Here is a 21,340-nt window from a genome sequence, read left to right on the forward strand (position 1 = left end):
GCAGTTCATTAACTTACAGCGTAAGAAACAAAGAAGCGAGCTTAGTGGGTGCATGTAAGGAAATGCTCAGCCCTAAGAGGGTTCCAATCCAGTGAGCATGTTGGGTTGTCTATGTTGAAAGAACTCTAGCAGATGGTTCAGAGTCTCTTCAGCTCTGAAGCTCCTGACTACCAGTCATACACTCAGCCCAATTACATTGTACTGCCTCACAGCAGTAAGCGGCCATTTTTCAAGACACCCTCTAACCTGCCAGAGGGTGGCAACTTTTAATTGCAGGAGAGGGGAGGAGTTGGAAGTGAAGATAAAGCATTTGAAATAGCTTAAATGTTTCTTACAGGATGTGAGTGACCGGATAGAGAAAGAATCTCTAGATGGTCCAATAGTCAAGCAGCTAGAGAGAGGAGGGAGAGAGGTGGTAAAAATGGACTGGAGAGAGCACATCACCGTTCCCCTTCAGACAGGTAACTGAGGTTATACTCCATAATAATGTAAGGGAATTACAGGGTATTGTCCCTAGCCTGCATGTACAGGAAGGCAGCAATACCCATTGTCTTTCAAATTTGTTATATGAGATCTTGGCCTGCAACTGAAGTACTGAATTGTTTTAAATTAAAAACTACATATCGCATATTGTACAAAAGTACATACATGCGCGCGCATACGTATATAGCTCCATAAAATACATATATTTTAGAGCCAACTGACTTAAAACAAGCATGAAAACACAAAAAAACAAGAGGTGAAGCAATTTCAGGCCCTATTTTCCATTGTTTACTTAGCAGGCTTTTTAAGAAAAGAGATCATGCAGTTCAAAAATCTCATGGGCCACACATGCATCAAACTTTTTAATATTCTGCACTGTACATATGCCTCCTGAATAGTCATTTAATGTTTGAAAAAGCTTGTAATACGTCAAATCCTGATTTACCTGGCCGGAACAGAACAGCTCATTCATGTGTTTTGGCTACAAATAGGGGAGATAGCAACAGATCAGCTCCCTGCAGGACTCTGTACACATCAGTTCATTTAAAAAAAATCAAACACAGCCTATTTGCTTTTGCAGATCTTCGAAAATTCAGATCCTATAAAGGGGGCTCAATACGGGATCTTCTACGGGCAATGAGAAATAAGGTAAAGGGGTGTGTGCATGTATGTGTGAAGTAGCATCAAACAACCTTAGAATCTGTGCCACCTAAAACTTTAGCCACCCAGATCTGTCATATTCTCCATACCTATTTAAAAGTATAAACACTGCAGTTTATTCTGTTTCTGCCCAAACTATCTCTTTATTGGCTTATTTTATGGTGTTCCACTTTACTATCAACAGTCCACCACTATAAAATGACATTTGTCATTTAGTAAGGCTTCTTTGGCCACTAGCTGCTTCTCGTTCTTTGGGATCTCTTTAGTATTTTGCATAGCAGGACAAAGTGAATATCCTATAAAGAACACTCTTCTGTATTTTTTTTTTCTAGAAACATCATTACAGAGAACTGCCCCTGGAGGTGCAGGAGACGCTGGGCTCTGTCCCAGATTATTTTGTATGTTATTTCACATCTCGTTTCCCTCGCCTGCTCCTTCACACCTACTGCGCTATGCGAATCTGCAGCCAGGAACGACTGTTTCAGCATTACTATAGTCAGGACTCTGCAGAGCAGAGACTTCTAGGAGATGCCGTTTGAGAGGGTGGGGATGGATCTCCCTTCTTTGTGATTAACATTCCAAGCATAGGGCTGCGAAATGGGCCTGCCTTTAGCTGGACTAGTGGCATCATCAAAGAGTAAAATGTCTCTTTGAAGAAACCAAGCTTCCAAAAAGTGCCTTATATTCTGTCTGCGCTGGATCAGGAACTGGATGGATCAGGAGGAGCACAAGGAATGAGTGCTAACTTCAGAGAAGCATTGAACTAAGGTGGTGGAGTTATCCTAAGGGCAGCTTTTAAGAAAGAAAATGAAAATGGAGTGCAGACAGCTGTGTGCAAACATCATTCTGCTGTTGAACATACCTGCATTGTACTTGATTTTATAATTCATATATTTTACCGCACAGACTCAAACACAGTAACTGAAACCATATCGTTACTAGGCGTTAGGATCTGGAGAAGGCGCCTTTTAGTTGTAGCAAACCATCCAAACCTGCGATTGCACTACTGCCATGTTCTGCAGCTGAAAAGTGTATTAGATACAATACAGTGATTGTAAAGGGAATAATCTGAAAATATCCAAAACCTATAAAGAGAATGTAATTTCTAATTAATCAGTGCAACCCTTGAATATTAGTCCCCAATTCTTACATAGATATAGTGCCATCCTAGAAATTACTGATTGGAAAAATCAATCCGTTTTATTTACTTCACAAATGCGAGACTGCATTCCATAGTGTTTTAAGACATCAGCCAAATGTTCATAGAAAGACAATGGCAGTATTTGGCTTAGATCACAGTATTAAAAACTGATCTATACCTTAACTTTGGAGAAGCACATTCAGATGTCCATTTCTAGTTTCTTTGTAGAAAAGAAGCCAGTTGGTGTGTTGGACATAGAAATTGTCTGGCTGGAATTGTTCCTTGCTTTCTTCCTAAGCAGGTCTTCAGTTACTGAGCCAGAGGCAATGTGACTCTGTAGGGAGAAAGGGATTTAAATATGAATTGCTCTAAAGAACAGTGACATTATGGGCCACATTTTTAATTCAGGTAGTAACCAGCAATGGAGCCTGAGTTCCTGTATGTCTGGATTGATAATGTCCAAAGGTGAAGCTTATATACATTTTCTTTACATTTGAAAGGATGCAGTATTCCTTTTCAGTGGCCCTAAAGCTGTGACAAGCATTAAGTGTGTGATCAGCATTGAGAAATGCTGGGTTCTGATGTGATACATGTGTAGTATTCTTTTACAATATATTTATTTAACATATTTATATTTATTTAATTTTTACTACAAAGTGGTATCAAATTTAAATAGTACAAGTATAAAGCATGCCAAATCCTTTAAAAAAAATATCTGTTGTTTTCTGTTAACCATTTTTTAATAATCGGAAGAGGAAAAGCTATACTGCATCTTTCAATGGAACTAATTTGTCTGTTCTTGTTAATGGATAAATCATGTGGACGGGAAATTTTCAATTTGTCTGACTGTGCCATTGTGTCATAAATTAGTAAATTATTGACGGTTACTTGTGTGATTGGGCATTGCTACGGGGTGTGTGTTTTTTCTTTTTCTAATGCAGTCACTTTTCTGAGGCTTAAATTTCTGGGAGTTTTCTTGTTTTACATTGTATGAAAGCAGATATGAACGTAAGATGCCAAACTGTGCAAATTACATGTTTTTAAAGCTTGAAAAAATGGTAGTTTTACCTAAGATGAATCAAAGCCTATTTCATATTTTTATACCTCTAATGTACAGTTCTTTTATAATTCTAATAAATAATGACTTGTACTCAATAATAAATAAAAATATGTTTAGAAACTGAGGTGTGTTCCCATTTTTTAGTGAAAATAGCTATTCACCAGTAGGAGTCTGGGAAGATGGGAAGGACTAGAAAGTAAGCTGTGCACTCACTACTTCTGTCATTCCTGGGAATAAAGTGTCTTTCAGAAAAAAGGTGTAAAACCCATGTTAAAGCTAAACAAGTAAAAAGGGTAAGGTGGAAGGTTTTAGAATCATAGAGTTGGAAGGGACCTCAGGAGGTCATCTAGTCCAACCCCCTGCTCAGAGCAGGACTAACCTCAACTAAATAATCCCAGCCAGGGTTTTGTCAAGCCACAGCTTAAAAACCTCTAAAGATGGAGATTCCACCACCTCCCTAGGTAACCCATGCCAGTGCTTCACCACCCTCCTAGTGAAAAGCTTTTTCCTAATGTCCGACCTAGACCTCCCCCCCTGCAACTTGAGACCGTTTCTCCTTGTTCTGTCATCTGCCACCACTGAGAACAGCCTAGCTCCATCCTCCCTGGAACCCCGTTTCAGGTAGTTAAAGGCTGCTATCAAATCCCCCTCATTCTTCTCTTCTGTAGACTGAACAAGCCTAGTTCCTTCAGCCTCTCCTCATAAGTCTTGTGCTCCAGCCCCCTAATCATTTTTGTTGCCCTCCGCTGGACTCTCTCCAACTTCTCCACATCCTTGTTGTAGTGGGGGGCCGAAAACTGGACACAATACTCCATATGCGGCCTCACCAATGCCTAATAGAGGGGAATGATCACTTCCCGTGATCTGCTGGCAATGCTCCTACGAATGCCCTTTTTTTTCTTAACTCCTTTTCCTGAGAGAGATACAGGGGCTGGATAGGTATCTTCATATTTACTCCTAAATAAAGAATGGGAGGTAACCCATGCTTGTGCAGTACTCTTAAGAGTTTTTATGCTGCAACCACTAGGCCAGCAAACATTTGAGTGAGTCTGACTTGCCATCCAGCAGAGGGCAGTGGTAAAATGTACAGAGAACATATGAAATTAAAGATGCACCATTAATGCAATGTTTTTAGAAGCCTTGAAAAGCATTGTTTTCCTGCAATTCAAAATGCACTTAGCTACCATGCTAAAATCAGAGATGGGTCTAGAGGAAGCATGTCTTGGTTAAAGTTTTAGGGGAACAAGGGAAATTTAAAGAACGGTTACTTACCTTGTAACTGTTGTTCTTCTAAATGTGTTGCTCATGTCCATTCCCAATTTAGGTGTGTGCGCGCGCCACATACACCGGCCGGAAAATTTTCCCCCCTAGTGGTACCCGTACAAACCGGCTTTAGTGCCCCCTGCAGGAGTGCGCACATGCGCCTGCATGTACACACCGCTGGCTGCCCCTCTCTCTCAGTTCCTTCTTGCTGGAACTCCAACTGAGGGGTAGGAGTGTGGGTATGGAATGGACATGAGCAACACATCTCGAAGAACAACAGTTACAAGGTAAGTAACTATTCTTTCTTCTTCGAGTGCTTGCTCATGTCCATTCCCAATTTAGGTGACTCACCAGCAGTCTCCTTGAAGGCGGGCGGGAGTTCATGGATGTGACACTTGAAGCATTGCTCTACCTTAGCCACCATCGTCCCAAACTTGCTGCGTCAAGGCATAGTGGGATGTGAAAGTATGTACCAATGACCAAGTAGCTGCCCTGCAGATGTCCTGGATGGGAACATGCGCCTGGAAGGCAGCAGATGATGCCTGCACTCTCGCTGAGTGGGCTGTCAAGGACACTGGAGGCATGATGCCAGCCTGCTCATAACAGGCTCGGATGCAGGCTGTGATCCACTTCGAAATACGCTGCAAGGAAACCGGCAATCCCTTCATCCAGTCCGCAACCACCACAGAATTGTGTTGAATGATAAAAAGGTTTGGTTCTGTCGATGTAAAATGCCAAGGACCGTCTCACATTGAGAGAATGCAGGCGCATCTCTTCGCTGGAGCTGTGAGGTTTGGGACAAAAGACAGGAAAATGTCCTGGTTAAGGTGAAAATGAGAGACTACCATAGGTAAAAAAGCCAGGTACTGGCATAGTTGGACCTTGTCCTTATAAAACACGTGTAGGATGGTTTTGATGTTAATGCCCAAAACTCGCCTGGCGGATGTAATAGCCCCAGGAAGGCGACCTTCCAGGACAGGTAAGTAAAGGAGCACGAGGCCTTGGGTTTGGGGGGGGTCCAATGAGTCTGGGGAGGACCACGTTTAAGTCCACTGAGGAGAAGGCTCCCTTATCAACAGGAAAAGCCTTTCTAATCCCTTAAGGAACCTGACCGTCATGTGCGAAAAGACAGTTCTACCTTCCACAAGAGGGTGGAAAGCAGATATGGTCGCTACATGGACCTTGACAGATGAGAAGGCCAATCCCCCTTGTTTCTGATGGAGCAGATACTCCAAAATTGTTGGGATCGATGCCTCTGTTGGGGACACACTACGTTTTGTCACCTGGCAGGTGAAGCGCTTCCATTTAGCCCTATAGGCTGATCTGGTCAATGGCTTCCTGCTTTCCAAGAGCACGTGCTGAACTTCGGTTCAGCAGGCTTGCTCCTCCTGACTCGGACATGGAGCATCCATGCTGTCAGATGAAGGGAGCTCAGCTCCAGGTGGAGCAGGTGACCTTGATCTTGAGAAAGGAGGTCCAGTCGCAGCGGCAGGGTCCAATGCCTGGGTCCCACCAGCTCTAAAAGCATTCCGAACCAATGTTGTCGGGCCATGCTGATACTACAAGGATGACCCGTGCCTTCTCTCTCTTCACTTTCAGGGGGACTTTGTGGATATTGGTGGGAAGGCATACAGGAGGCTCCCCGACCAGGAGAGGAGAAAAGCATCTCTGATGGAGCCTGCACTGAGGTCCTGATGAGAATAGGAGCAACGGCACTTCCTGTTGGCCCTGGTGGCAAAGAGGTCCACTCGGGCATTGCTCCACCTCCGGATGGAGGGACCACTCGTGGTGAGAGCAGAAGGACCTGGTGAGGTGGTCCGTCAAAGAGTTGTTGATCCCTGGGATATGAACTGCTATTGGGTGAATATTGTGACTGACGCAAAAGTTCCAGAACAGAAACACGTGGCCTCTTTGCACAGGGCTGGAGAGTGGGCCCCACCTTGTCTATTGATATAGTACACAGAGGGTGTATTGTCAGTCCTAGCAGAAGACTATCTGTGACCTTCCAAGGGTAAAGAGTCTGTTTTGGGGAGTTTTCCCAGAGGTCAGAGGGAAAAACCCCTGGTAGTACCCTGGCAATTCCCTTAAGGTAGGCCACCTCCTGTTACCTGCTGAAACCAGATTAATTGAGGCAGATATAAAGTCGTGGTGTTTCTGAACCCAGAATTTGGGAGTAACAGTCACAGCTGAAGACAATTCATGGCCCTCCACACTTGCATGAGAATGGCTCCAACTGCAGCTTTTCCAACTCCAAAATGATTTCCTACTGACTGGTAGCAATCAGGTGTTGCAAGCTTCCACAGCATGATTCCCCGTTCACATCTCAACTGTCAGTGTATCTTTCATTCTGGTGTCCCTGTGCTGGGGGCCTGGGGTGAGCTCAGCACATAGAGCCAGGAATGTGGCCATTATGTAAGCGGGGGAAGTCCTGCTGTTGTGAGGAGCTTTGGGGCTCATACATGACCGTGGTGGAGTTCACTATCAAAAGGATCCGAGTCCTTGCTCCCACTCCCTTTACCCACAGGCCTGCCTGACCTCAAGGGCTCCCCTTCCACTCTCCGTGTGTGTGTGTGTGTGTGTGAGGGAAGGGTCCCTATAGCCCTGACAAGGCTGGGCCCAGGATTCCTGGGGGGACTGGACCCCTGAACCTTGTCGTGGTCACTTACGGTGTCCCCACTCCAGGGGGCCCCCTCTGCACTGGACACTTCCCTAACCCTTTGATCAATGCATATGGTTCAAAGCAAATACAATTTATTAAACAGCAATCAATTTAAAAAATAAGGAAAAGAAAACGTTAAAGGAAAACACCCCCCTCACTTCCCAGCTTGGGGTCACGATCCCCCTCCAAGTCTGGCCTGCGAAGCCTCTTGGCTGGTGATGGTGCCCTGCCCAGGGTCCCCCTTGCTCTCCCCAGCTGCTCACTGCACCCAACTCCAGACAGCCCCACGCTGTGGGATGCTCCTTTGGCCCTTCTGGTTCTGCTCTGTACAGCTCCCTGGGCTTCTTCTCTGGCCTCCTGCACCCAGCCCCCCTCTGCTCAGCTCGGCTCGGCTCGCTGGACTGCTCCTCTGATTCTCCTGCTGTGGGTCTGCTCAGCTCAGTGCTCCAGCCTGGGCCTCTTCTCTGCCCTCCTAGCTGCTTGGCCCTGCTCTCTTCCCAGGTACAGGCAGCCAGTTCCAGCTCATGCAGAGGCTGGGACCCCCCCCCCACCCTAATACCACCACCCCAGCTCCCTAATGGGCCTGTCTGCCCCCTCAAGCAGGCTGACCTGGAGTGTTGGCTTCGCCACACTGGCCCTGGTCTGTTTCAGAGTCCTGCTTCCTCATCGCCCCTTCCTCTGCATTTGGTGCTGGGAGATGCCAACCAGAAAGACCCACTACGTTTCATAAGGACGAATCGTCCCTTTACATTTTGCGACCAAAATTTCTGCAGCTGCTGGTCAAACCCACCTTAGCTCACCAGTCAGTCTTCATTTCTTGGGCTCTGTGACTGCCACCAACAGCACTGAATTAGTGTTGCTAGGTCCCACAGCAATCTGTCCTCTGGGAGAGCGACGGGGGCTGTGCAAGAAGGGCAGGAATCTGCAGAACCAGGGCGGCAGGCGAGCTAAGCAGACCTGCTAGACTAGCCACCCGCACTTCCTGTGGGGTCTTTAAATCCCCTGCTGTCAGTGCCGAAGCACCCCCCCCCCCCCACTGCAGTAAACATTAAAGTAATGCTGCATGGCTCTGAGCCAGGGACGCTACCCAAAGGCGGGAGCAGCCAGGCCGGCTCTGGGCACACGAGGAGCGGGGCAGGGGCTTGTGCAGCCCGGGTTTGCCAGCTGCATTAGTGGGAGGCGGCGTCAACTGGCTGCTGCGGCGCGGCGGGGAATCGAAAGCGAAAGGCTGCGGCTTAGCACCGCCGTGTGTGTCGAGCCACGTCTGAGACACTCGCAGCGAAGCTGCCGTGGCGCGTAGGCCGGGCAGTGCCTGTGACTGTGCCTGGGGAGAAGCCGCTCAAACGCCACCGCTAGTCCCTGCCGGGGGCGGGCAGGCTGCGCTCGCAGTCGGACGCTGCCCGGCGCTGGGAGCGGTGCCGCTGGCTGCAGCCCCCGGCTGACCCGCGGATCCTGCGTCGCCCCTCGCTCGGGGCAGGCGCAGCTACGGGTGAGGCTCCAGCCGTCTTGGCGGGGAGGGCGGCGATGTATGGACGCGGCGGCTGCCCGGGACGGGTAACGCGGCTCCGCTCGGTGGCTCATCGCTCCAGCCCCGCGGGGCACAGGAGGCGGCCGGAGGATGCTTCGCCCCCCCCCCGGGAATCCGCTCTGGGGCAGCGCCGGGTGACGGTACCGAGCTGCGGCGGGGCAGGCTCTGCCCTCAGCCCTCCCGTGCCCGGGGATGTCCGGCCGCCTGTGACTGCGGGTGGGACACGCCAGCGCCAGGGGCCGGACCCCCGGCGGGGAAGCGCCTGAAGGCCGGGCCCTCGGGGACCCGCTCCCGGTCTCTCTCCGGTGCCTTTCCCCTGGCAGTAAAATGGCTGAACCGGTCACTGCCGGCACCCCCCAAAACCCGCTCTGCACCAGTCCTTGGGGAAATGGGATCGTGCCCATGGCTTCGCTGCACGCTGGCAATGTGGGGTTGGATCGTGACCCAGGGTAGAACCCCCCCCCCTCCGGAGCTGCTCTAAATTCACTGGGGGCTGGCCCTGAATCTGACCCCCCAGTTCGGCTACTTTCTGGAGCCGATCAATCCCCTGGCCAGTGACCCAGAAACGCCTCCAGCTGATAGGCGGCGCCGCTCCCTTGTGGCGCTTTGCTGTGTAGCCAGGCCAGGCAAAATCAGTTTCGTTTCCGCGGAAGCTCTGGCTGCCTTGCCGGGTGGGTCCCGCTGTACTGAAGGCCGTGGGCCGTGACCCCACGTGAATTAACAGTCCCACTCTGCTCTAGGGCAAAGGCCTTCACTGCATCAGGCCCCACACCGCGGGGCTGTTAAAAGACCAGCTAAAAAAAAAATCCTGACGTTAAGAAAGGTATTTGTACAGCTAGACAGGTGCTTTTGCAAAAGAATGTAGGGGGCTGTTGACTGCATAGGTGGCAAATACCAGCACTGGTGCTCCCCTGTTCTTGCTGTTACTTACATGCGTGCATTTGTTCCCCATTCACTTTTAACCCACTACCACCAGTCTCTCCCTTCCCTCCCAGTAGCCTGCTGCCCCTTCTCTCCCCAGCCTTCAGAGGAATAGGACCAGCTTTCTCCAGTGCTTTTGCATCACTCCACTCTCCATCACAGCTATAGGGCCAAGGGATTCTCAGCTCTCCCACATCATGTAAGGCTGGTTTAACTCAGGGGCCCTCCTTAACTTGCCTTTTTACTGCAGGCTGCAGTCTTTGAGTCTTCTGCCGTTAAACCTGAATTCACGCACAGCCCTGAAGCAGGTGGGCGGCTGGACTTGCCGCTATGGAACTGGACTTCAGCTGTGTTGAAATCGGCCTCCACTGATCTGGCATGAGAGAGCAGAGGTTACCTTTCATAGTGTGGTACAGAAACGTCTGTGGCTATTATTTGTACGTACACATTTTTCTTGAATAACAACAGGTGCCTCAGCATGTCTTTAACGCTGTCTGTTCTATTGGCTAAATGTGCTTGAGGGACCTTTTATAAATATTGATTTGTATGCAGTAATGTTAAATTTTTATTTTCTCACTCTTTTGTATAATTGTATTATGGGGCATCATTTTGCACAATGCACTTTTGAATGAAGTTTTTTTGTAGTAAACTATACGCGTCTAAGGCATCTTTATACTGATCTAAAGCCCACTAAATAAAAGCAGCATTAAGTAGGTGTGACGAAGTGGAGGTATTTTGGGGGTTTTCTCTGAGTGTGGTATGTGTGCCTCAGTTTCCCCCATAATGTTACTCATGTATTTCGGTGATGGGTCCTGGCTGTGTGATCATTGCAGCGGTCACTGGAGAATGGAAGGGCTTCCCTTGCCACATGTCATGGACCAGACTCCGTTGGCCTCCTGAGTCAGCCAGCTGCAACAGGTTGTGGCAGGTGGAGACCAGGGGCCATCTTGCCCTTTAAGGAGACAAAGGACTGGGGAAGGGCAAGGGGACGGGTCTGTGGGTGGCTGGGTGGAAGAGGTCAGCCTCCTATGGTGGTGCGCACAGGCGCAGAGCCCAACAGTGTGGCTCCGGGGCTCCTCGGTTGGTCGCTGCTGGAACTTTTAGTTTAACAAAGTCTGTGCTGTGATCCTGAGAACTAATAAACCCTTCTGACTGGCTGTGAATCGCTTCTGCTTGCAAGGCAGGGTGCATGGCCCCTTTGGGGTATGGAAGAGCTCCCCAGGGTCCCATCCAGGGGGACTACAGGAGGAGTTTGGGTCAGGAGGCGGCTGCACTGGTGTGTGGAGACCCGAGCGGGAGACTCCGAAGCACTAGAGTCATGGCTGGCTGCATCCCGAGTGGTTCCAGAGCATGGCTCCTGGGGCACTCCGTCACCATAGGCTCTTAAGGAAACTCTCATAAAGTGGCACTCAGAGCGCCCCTTGTCTAAAATATAACCCAGGGAAGGAGGGCAGAGACTGTCTTGGATAGCTAAATATTCATAGACTTTCTCCAAAAACCCTAGTTAAAGCATCAGTGAGGTTGTCCAGCAGTTTCCTGCCCTTCCAGAAAGTTGAGTGCCTCAGGCTTAAACCTCTGAAAACAAGGAAATGCACAATGTTTAAAGACAACCTTAGGGTGCTCTTATATCAACATCTGCCTGTCACATACGCCAAGAAGCTGGGATGCTAATCTGGTTTAACACTGCTGAGGTTGCCATTAAGGTGTGTTGGTTTTGTTTTGTTTCGTTCCTTGGTTACAGTACAAATTGGATGAAGCTGGAGTATGTATTGGCTTATTTAGCCTCACAAAGTGAAGACTGAGGGGATATGATTGCTCTCTGTAAACACCAGGGAGCGAGAAGGGCTCTTTAAACTTGAGGACTGTTGGATATAAACTGACCATTAATAAATTTAGGCTGGAAATTCGGTTTCTCACCATCAGAGATGTTCTGGAACAGCCTCCCAATAGGAATAGTGGGAGCAAACAACCTAGTTTTAAAATAGAACTTGATACATTCATGAACAGGGTTATAACAGGTCTCTCTAATAGCCAGGGATGGGATTCAACCCAGATGGTCCCTTCCTGTACTATGAAATGATTTTCAGTAGCTGTTGGAGGTGGGTGTGAAAGTCTTATGGAGTGTCAGAGAGTATTATCACAGCACTGTAGGTAGAGAGAAGACAACAAGGAATGGAGGCGACAGCCCTTCTGATGTCGATGATTGGGTGGGTGGCTGTGTGCTGCTGCAACCTGAACTGTCACTAAATCAAGGGGAAAAGGTGTTTTCTAAAAGCTTAGGGCTTATCTATATGGGCCATCACTGCACGACAAGCTGGTATACCTGCAAGCGGGGACTGTCCCAGAGCCTGGGTGCTAGCCAGCCGCCCAGATGTCTACACTGCTATTTTGTAGCCCTACAGCCCCAGCCTATGTCTGCTGTCATGAGCCAGCCACAGCTGTTTTATTGCAGTGTAAACATAATTCTGGAGCAGTCCACAGACAAATCCAGGGCCATGGAATTGCAGAACACATAGCCTTTGCCTACATTGCCTAGGACCACTAAAATTGAGGGTTTGGGTTTTTTTTAAATTCTTCTCTTCCTCCAGCCCCAAACTTGCAGAGATCTTGCAACAGGGGCCACCCCTTTTTTTAGGCTTGATCATGTTTGATCACTTCCAGTATGGTGGATGGAGACTTAGATGATTAGGAAAACATTTTCAGGAGAGAGTTCTGGTTACTTGCTGAGAGGCAGCATTCTTTCTCCAATGAACACTTCATAGGGAAGTCAGATTAAGCCTAGGGCGTGACTACAGGGTGTGGCAGTGCATACCACAGGTGTGTAAATTGTTACTACATTAACACTCACTAGGGAATTTTTAATGCATGTCAGCAGGGTCTCCACAGGCCAGTTGGTGCGTGACATGTTGGAGCACACTATAGCATATACCCCTCTGGTGCACAGTACCTATTGAACAGACAAGCCCCAAAACTCACCATTAGATGCCAACCAGTCCCAATGGTCACTTCTTCCTATCCATAGGCAAGCTTCCGCTTGCTCTCTCTTGGAGATGCTGATGAAGTGAGATAAGCAGGAGGTTCTGTAATACAGGAGGTTAGTCAAGGGTTAAGTCCTGTCTACGTAGCACTATTTGAGAGCTGGGGGCCATTATCAATATGGTTATAAAGATTAATTTAGCTGCATTAACTTGCCATCCTTGGGTAAGAAGGAGATGGACTGGAGGAAATCTAAGGTGCTTTTCCAATTTTGCTAGTACCATGCTGTGAGAGCACGGCAGTTGGGAGAGGAGTTACATAGCCGTGGTCTACACTACAAATTTACATTGATATAAATATATTGTTCCGGGGTATGGAAATTCCACACCTCTGCATGACGCAGTTAAGCCGACCTAACTCCCAGTGTAGACAGCACTATCTCAACAGAAGGGCTTCTCCCGTCGACATAGCTATCACCTCTCGGGGAGGTGGAGTACCTATGCCGACGGGAGAAGCTGTCCTATTGGCGTAGATAATGTCTTCACTAAGTGCTACAGCAGCGCAACTGCCCCATTGCAGCACTATAAGTGTCGACAAGCCTTCAGAGAAACAAGCTAGGTGAGGAAATATCTTTTATTGGACCAACTTCTGTTGGTGATAGAGACAAGCTTTCGGCTTACAGAGCTCTTCTTCAGGTCTGGGAACCTTAGGGCTGGTCTACATTAGCTGTAAAGATACCCCCCTGAGCAACATAAGTTTTGTTGGCACAAGTGCTTGTGTAGGCGTGTTATGTCTCTCCTGCCACAAAATAAAACCACCTAAACAAGGGGCGGTAGCAATGTCGGCGGGAGAGCTCTCCCATAACATAGCGCTGTCTACACTAGCGCTTATGCCGGCAAAACTTATGTCGCTCAATGGGGTGATTTTTTCACACCGCTGCACGACAAAAGTTTTGCTGGCATAAGCGCTAGTGTAGACAAGACCTTAATCAGAGCATCACAGCTAAATACAAGATGGAACAGATTGTTTGGCATAAATAGTTAACACAGATTTCAAGGGCCCATTCATGGTGAGGTGGCCCATTAACACCCCTCCAGTCATAGGGAGGAAAGGGGGGGAAGTCAGTGGGTTATAGATTACTGTAATAAACCATAAATCCAGTCTCTCCATTCAGTCTATGATTTTTAGCATCTAGGGAGTTATGAATTTAAGCTCCCAGGCTTGTCTTTTGAAAATGTTGTGAAGGTTTCCTTTGAGGATGAGGACTGATAGATCAGATACAGAGAAAGAGAGATAGACTGCGGCCTGATCTACACTACACAGTTAGGTCGACGTAAGCTGCCTTGCGTCAACCTAGCCGTGGGAGTAGCTTCACTTAAATTTGGCTCCTGCTGTTGTAAGTGCCTCTATGCTGATTTAGTAAGACCACCTCCCTGAGCGGCGTAGAGTCATGGTCAGTGTAATTAGATCAACGCAGTGTCAATGTATATACTGTGTTATTTACATCAACTGATACTGGCTTTCAGGTGCTGTCCCACAGTGCTCCACGCTGATAATACAATTGATACACGTGTTCCTGGTGAGGACGCATACTACTGACACAATGAGCCAAGTGTGTGCACACAAATGATTTAATAACTGCAGTGGCTGTATGCCAGTGTAAGTTAGGTCGACATAATTTTGTATTGTAGACGTGGCCATAGAGCGATCACTTCCTGGGTAGAATCAGACAATCACTACGCTCTCAAATGAGCTGACACAGGAAAATGATAAAAGACGAACACTGCACATTACCTGTGGGTGAACACTTTTCACAGTGATCACTCTATATCTGACCTATCAGTCCTCATCTTCAAAGGAAACCTGCACAACACTTTCAAAAGACAGGCGTGGGAGCTTAAATTCATGACTCTGTTAGACACTAAAACTCATGGAGCTAAATATAGACACTGGATTAAATCATGAATCAGGAAGGGCTATTTTTAAGCAAGTAGACTTCCTCCTCCCCTTAGACTAATAGATTTTAAGACCAGAAGAGACTCATTAGTTCATGACTAATAAATTACCATGTTATTTTCTATGTATTACTGGCTTTATTTTATGTCAGACTATGAAAGGCAGAGTACTAGATGGCAATACAGGATTTAAAAAAATGAAGAAATAATTTACATAAAAAGACAAATGGTGCAAAAAATGAATTACAGTCTTGATAGAGTAAATCAGGACAACTTGGAAATGATTTTCTGAAACACATTATGTATGTATGTTTTCTTTTACTTTAGATCATCATTATTGGGAGAGGGATAAACCCACTTGAAGAGAAAATGGGTATGTATCTCGCTTTTAGGTATTTCCCCATAATTATTTTGTAAACAAATAAGTACAAGTAAATGTTTTAAAGGCCATGTTTAGCCTTTATATAGCTTTATCCATATCCACTGTATGGTACACAATTGTGAACCCTCTCCACAGCCCTGCAAGGCGAGTAAGTAGGCATTATTCCCATTTTACAGATTGGGAAACTCATACCCACAATGGCTAAGTGACTTGCCCAAGACTAGACAGAAAATGAGTGAATCTAGGAGTTCCTGATCCCCAGTTTTATATTCAGTCCACCAACCTATGCATCCATGCACATGCTCTCTCTCAAGGAGACTATGAGAACACATCATGCTGAATTTGCTCAGGGAGAGTGACCTCACATTTTTGTCTGATTATTATTTATTTATTTATTTATTATTAAAACTTATTTTATTCTCAGATTACAAAACGTTACCTTTGGCTGAATGGAATGAGTGTCACGTCAGAGCCTGGCTAGAGTCCATTGGAATAAAAGAGGAATATGTGAAAAAACTATGTCAAGAGGAAGTAACAGGTCCAGCGCTTAGAAAAATAGATGAATCTTTCCTCAAAAGCATTGGTATGAAAAAAGGTCAAATTCATATACTTATATGTGAAAGAAATGAACTTTTGGAACATTTGAACGAAAAAGCAGGAGTAGATTTAGGGCAAGCAAATAATCCCATCTTTAAGGCTCCGGCCATCTTGAGTGACACTGGTAGCACAACTAATGCTCAGAAAAAGAAAATGAAAATCAGGAATTCTAACATGCCTCCAACAGCTAATGCACCAGCTGAAAAGAGAGAGTGTGGCTTAAAGACCATCACACAGCTTAAAAATGTATCAAGTTCTCAAGTAACATTTCACCAGCATGCAGCTTCAGAAACAGACCTCTCTGGTCCAGGAGAAGAGTCTAGTAGGGAAGACACAGAAAAATCAGCGTCTACTCTTATCAGGATAAAAAACAGAAAAAGTCATTCAAAGAATAAAAAAAGAGTTGAAGCTTTAACTCTGAGCAGATTTAGACCATTTCGCACTCGAGATATTAATTTTAAGTATGTGAAAAACACAATCCTTTCTCCAGAAACAGGAGTCATTGATTTGATCACCCCTTGCCATGAATACAAATCTTTTGCCGTTGCTGCAGAGCTAGATAGGCCACGGTTGCAAGCAAAGTTTGCCTATGAAGTAATTCGATTTGGCTCAGCTTGCATGAATATCCGAAGTAATGGAACAATCCACTTTGGTGTCATGGATAGGTTTGAAGGTGACAAGGATTATGAACATGGGCAAATAATAGGTGTGCCAATCAGAAACACAGACATCTATGTTGATGCATTAGATAAAAACATTGCAAAATGTTTCAGTGTGTCTCACCAAGAAGCTGCAAGAATTTGCATTCACCCTCCTGTTTTTATTGAAGTGATTGAGAAGGACACTCAAGAACAACGCTTTGTGGTGGAAGTTGACATTGAACCATCATCCAGTACAGTGAAGGGGAAGATCTTTCAAGTGCACTTACCTAAATTTAACGAAGACAGCAATAAGACAATATGTGAAAAAATTCCAGTTCTCTATCAAAGACTTAAGGCAAATTCTGAACCTGTAAAGAATGAAGAACAAGTGGATTTTATTCAGGGTTTACAAGATAGGGATGTTAGAAGAGAAATGGCTGAGTCCTCAAGTAATGAAGACCTTATGGAAACTTCCCAAGATTTAGGGCGTAAGTTATTAGTCCTATTAAATGATGGCAAGAACTATATAGATGACTATCTGAGTTACATCCTTGTCACAAACAGATGCAGAAAGGAAGATCTTAAATCTGTCAACTTTTTAATGCGCATGAATATTTTCTGTGTGTTTGATTTTGATGAGGAATCCAATGTGTCAGGTTTACATGCCAAGTACAAAGAGCATCATGCAACAAATCTGCATTTCTTGCAAAATTATGCCAATGAAAGCAAGATGAGCACCAATGAATTTCAAAAACATTTGGGCCTGTTTGAGCACACCAGCTGGATATTTTGCAATGGTCGTAGTGACTTCCTTGGGGATGAAAAATCTTGTGATGAAAACACTTGGATTAGAACTAAAAAGAAGTATCTTAAGAAAGCCATTTCTTTCATCTGTGATGAAATCCTTCCAAAGGGATCTTTTGTGGTACTTTACCTACTGTTCTCACCTGTGGAGAAGCCAATTGTAGACACCTTCCAGGAATTCTATACAGAAATGAATGGTATGGATGATATCATATGCATTGCAGAGTCCAAAGAAAATTATGAGAAGTGGGCTAACCTAGCTCAGGCATCTTGTAGCATTGAGACACTAGAACAAAGGAGCATTGTGGGCATGAAGCTGAGTCACATAGATGCCACTATTCAAAACATGATGCCTTCTGCAATATGTTCCAGACGTTTACCTGTTTCCACAAAAGGTCTGTGTGTGCTACCAACACTGGAAGAAGAGAAAATGTTTTCCCTTGAAATATTGTGTACAAATCAATGTGATGATATCAAACTGGATCTTCTGAGCTCAAAAGAAATACAAGAGATAGAAAGAACATTTTACCAAGGTAGAAAAGTTAGCTGGAAAAATTTCTGGCTTGCTGATAAAGGGAGCTGTTCAGAAGTCATTGAACGTGATGCCTGCAGAGAGGTTCATAAAATCTTAGATAACATTTTGCATGAAAACAGAATCAGGTGTTCTGTAGCTAAACTAAAAATATTTCATCAACCTGGAAGTGGAGGAAGCACTATTGCAAGGCAAGTACTATGGAAAAGAAGAAAGGATTTAAGATGTGCTGTGGTCAAATCCACATGCCCCGTTGCAACTGTCTGCCAGCATGCAGTTAATTTTAGAGAATATGACGAAAATGACATGAAAAATTGCCTCCCAGTCCTTCTCTTGGTTGAAGACTTTGATGAAGACTATCTAGATGAATTAAAGAATGATTTAATGGATGCAGTAGCAGCTAGAGGAAGTCATTTTTCCAAGCCTTGTTTCATTCTCATGGGTTGTAAACGATCTAATGTCCCTGAAAAACTTTGCAAAGCTTCTCCCCTCGACACAGTTGCTGTTACTCACAAGCTGTCAGATCAAGAGAAACAACTGTTTAAAACCAAAATTGAAAATCTTGAAAAGCAGAAAGACTTCAAGCCTGAATTTATAATTACATTTGTCCTGATGAGTAAGGAGTTTAAGGAAACATACATCACGGAGTTTGTAGAGCACTGGAAGGAAGGCATAGACCATTCTTCCCTGGTTACTAGTTTGATAAAGTATGTTGCTTTGCTCAATTCCTATGTACACAATTCATATATTTCATTATCACACTGTGAGGCTTTTCTAGGGCTGGGGGCATATACAGAAAAAAGAGTAAGAGAGTATGATTTTAAAAACAACTTAAGTGAACAGGCAAGGCTTATTTTCATTGAATTACGAGAAAATACCACCTATATTTCATGTGTTCAAATAATACATCATCTGATTGCTAAGGAAATTCTGCATCAACTCTCTGGACCTCAGTCTCAGAGTCAAATTGCAATGAATCTTCTCCAGGACAAAGTGCTTATTCACCATAGATTTGGACGAGAAGAGTTCAGAAAGTTCATCAGAGATCTGTTCATACGTCGTGACAAGAAGAGTAGGGGAGACAATACTGACAGCCTATTCTCTCCATTCATTGAACATGTCTGTAAGGTTGAAAACTGTGAAAAAGCTATAGAGGTTTTAAAAACTGCCTACGAAAGCCTGGGAAAAGATGCCTTCTTTGCCCAGCAGCTTGCTCGATTGCATTACACCCATGAAAAATTTGAGGATGCAGAATATTGGGCAGGGATAGCCAAATCTCATTTGCCAAACGATTCTTTTATTTTGGATACAGAAGGTCAAGTGTACAGGAAATGGTTTAGTTTTACTGTGGACAAAAAGACAGATGAGGCCACTCCCAGTGAAGTAATTCAGATGATAGAAATTGCCCTCAAAGCTATGAAATGCTTCAGGGCTGCACAACAGGCTGCAAAGTCAGAGATCGACAGCATGAACAACGCTGGTTATTTTGGAGAAGTTGAAGTAGGATGTCGTCTACTAAAACTCCTGTCTACACTTGAGGTATTTCCCAGAAACACACAAGGGGAATATTCTGAGCTTGTGCGTTATTTGCTAACAGACTACATTCCTGAAGAAATAAAAAAACCATGGGGAAAGCTTCACAGTCGTTTAAAAGGTTTGCGCCAGAACATTTATAATGCTCTGGAATGGATTTCAGAAGATCTAAGTTACTTCCAAACAGATAAAAACCAGAACATAGAAAATGAGGCGGAGGAGAAGGAGGAACAAATGTACAATCCCAGAAAGTGGTTGAAAAGACAATCTGAGGTGTATGCCAAATTCTTTACCTCAGACTCTCTTGTTGAGGTAAAAAAAGCAGGACCTGAAACTCAACTAGTCAAACGCATGAACATTTATAAGTATGGTGGGGGTAGTGTCAATACCATTCTTTCACTACTGTCAGATTCGAAGGACGAGAGGTCAGTTAATAAGCTAGAAAAAATAATTAGTTTATACCCAGAAGACCCACAGAAAGAGAGGTTGGAGGACATTGATCTCATCAATTACATTTTGTGTCACATTACATTAGCATGTTTATCTCCTGGATCTTCCAAACTTCTTCCATTTCAAACACTTAGAGAACTCAGCAATAGATTCTTTAAACAGAGAAGAACAACATTTCCAGCAAGTGCCCATTTTTTGCTCACTTTACTGTACTGGCCTGATGATGCATTAGACAGAGAATCTAATCCAGAAAAGGATGATATTCTCATATCTGCACTCCAGTCCATGAAGCACTTGTATCTTGTCAAGATGAAAAATGTTGCTCCAAGAAAAAAAAGAATCTACACACATTTTTTCCTGGGAAAAGGCAACGGTCTAGGAAAAATTGTGCATAGAACTAAAATTGATAAATTAATAAAGGGCCCCTTATATGAACGACGAATGAAGTGGCTACATGGAGATGTATGGAAAATAGGCGAAATTCATAGTGTCCTAAAAAGAGTGACTGGCTGGACAGAGAATGGAAAAGTGTTTGCACGGGGTCATGTTGGGCGGATTCATATTTTGCCTTTACATTTTGATTCAGTGCCTCCAGGAAATGAAAATGTGACATTTTATTTAGGATTTTCATTTAGTGGGCTTGTTGCCTATGACATTCAGGTAAAAAAATAAAATAATCTGTTCCAGAAAATAAGAAACTTAGTGCATTAAGTTGAAAGTCCCACTGGACTCTGAGAAACATAGCAAGATTTTTATAGTTTTATCTGTTATATTCCAAAAAGAACAGACAGCAAAAATAAGTTCAACTGTCCAAAACCAGTAAAATGTTTCTCTTACAGCAAGTATAACCAAAACTCTGACCTAATCTTAGTGTGAACTGCCATATGCAATTTTCAAGTCCTTGTGTTGTATCTGAATACTTTGTTTCAATACAGCTGTCATGATTTGATTCCCACTTAGGAGATTTTTAAGTTTGTCTGTGTGTGTGTGTGTGTGACATACTATGAATAATTTGTAGGTGTAACTTTGTAACCGTTTTTAACAGTTTAATTTTTTTATTTGCTTTGCTTTTATTTTATTTTATTTACTTTTTAAATATGTAGTGATTTGTAGTCTTTAATGGTATGTACGTCAATACATTTTTTAATGAGTTGATAGACTGGTAGCCCTTCAGGGTTGTAAAAATTATATTTGTGGCCCTCAAGCCAAAAAGGTTGGGAATCGGTCTAACACCTCTGTTGTAACCACCTCTAACGCTTATGCAGAATGCCTTGGGAACTGTAATGGTCATGTGTAGTCAAGTCAAGTTCTGAAGGGGTTTTTTTTGGTTTGATTTTTTTTTGGGGGGGGGCGGGAGGGGCGGGGGGGAACAATTTAGTGGTGAATTTGGCTCAATATTGATAAAAAATTAAACATGTACCAACTTCAATGACATCAATACTAATCTTTCTGCAGTATGTGAACAGTGGATTCCACAGTAGTTAATACTGACAATTTATTTTCCTTTTTGATTTAGTAAATGAATTACTGGAAGATACAAAATTGGCTGTAATTAATTGCAACCTATGATTTGGTTTTGGTCTTTTCAGGGAAAGTAAAAGGGACGATTATATTTTAAGGTGACCCATACCAAATACTTATGTATATTACCATATATAGATATGTATATTATCATATCATTTATGGTATAAAGAAAAAGCTAGTGGCACAATAATCATATACAGATTAATGATGTTTGTCTTTTTTAATCTGTAT

The 21,340-nt window shown here is 44.5% G+C and overlaps 2 protein-coding genes and 1 long non-coding RNA gene across 6 annotated transcripts in view; 2 read left to right on the forward strand and 1 right to left on the reverse strand.

Annotated features, from left to right (window-relative positions):
• ERN1 (endoplasmic reticulum to nucleus signaling 1) overlaps positions 1–1,698 on the forward strand; it is a 38,199-nt gene extending 36,501 nt beyond the window's left edge. For both annotated transcript variants that reach the window (XM_067547366.1, XM_067547365.1), the window contains exons 20-22: positions 338–461; positions 1,064–1,131; positions 1,476–1,698. In XM_067547366.1, the coding sequence (XP_067403467.1) occupies positions 338–461; positions 1,064–1,131; positions 1,476–1,682 (399 nt within the window). In that variant the 3' untranslated portion in view covers positions 1,683–1,698. The remainder of the gene's footprint in view (positions 1–337; positions 462–1,063; positions 1,132–1,475) is intronic.
• Positions 1–21,340, reverse strand: part of LOC137152627 (uncharacterized) — a 45,419-nt gene that overhangs the window by 16,028 nt on the left and 8,051 nt on the right. The window contains exons 4-7 of one of the 2 annotated variants that reach the window (XR_010919556.1): positions 12,692–12,795; positions 9,953–10,088; positions 8,057–8,188; positions 2,463–2,618 (exon numbers count right to left, since the gene is read on the reverse strand). This is a non-coding gene — a long non-coding RNA (uncharacterized lncRNA). Of the gene's footprint in view, positions 1–2,462; positions 2,619–8,056; positions 8,189–9,952; positions 10,089–12,691; positions 12,796–21,340 lie in introns of those variants that run through there. The other variant, XR_010919555.1, reaches the window with a different exon arrangement.
• LOC137152621 (sterile alpha motif domain-containing protein 9-like) lies at positions 8,581–20,899 on the forward strand. Of its 2 annotated transcripts, XM_067547359.1 has the most exons (4): positions 8,581–8,755; positions 9,966–10,152; positions 14,974–15,019; positions 15,453–20,899. In XM_067547359.1, the coding sequence occupies exons 3-4, from the start codon at positions 15,016–15,018 to the stop codon at positions 20,255–20,257; spliced, it is 4,809 nt and encodes a 1,602-aa protein (XP_067403460.1). In that variant the 5' UTR covers positions 8,581–8,755; positions 9,966–10,152; positions 14,974–15,015; the 3' UTR covers positions 20,258–20,899. The 2 variants fall into 2 exon arrangements, with proteins under 2 accessions (XP_067403460.1, XP_067403461.1); XM_067547360.1 differs by lacking the exon at positions 8,581–8,755 and having other exon boundaries at positions 9,957–10,152.

Source organism: Emydura macquarii, unplaced genomic scaffold (assembly GCF_026122565.2).
Source record: "Emydura macquarii macquarii isolate MOO-44397 ecotype Brisbane River unplaced genomic scaffold, CSIRO-AGI_Emac_v2 contig_1230, whole genome shotgun sequence".
Taxonomy (NCBI): domain Eukaryota; kingdom Metazoa; phylum Chordata; order Testudines; family Chelidae; genus Emydura; species Emydura macquarii.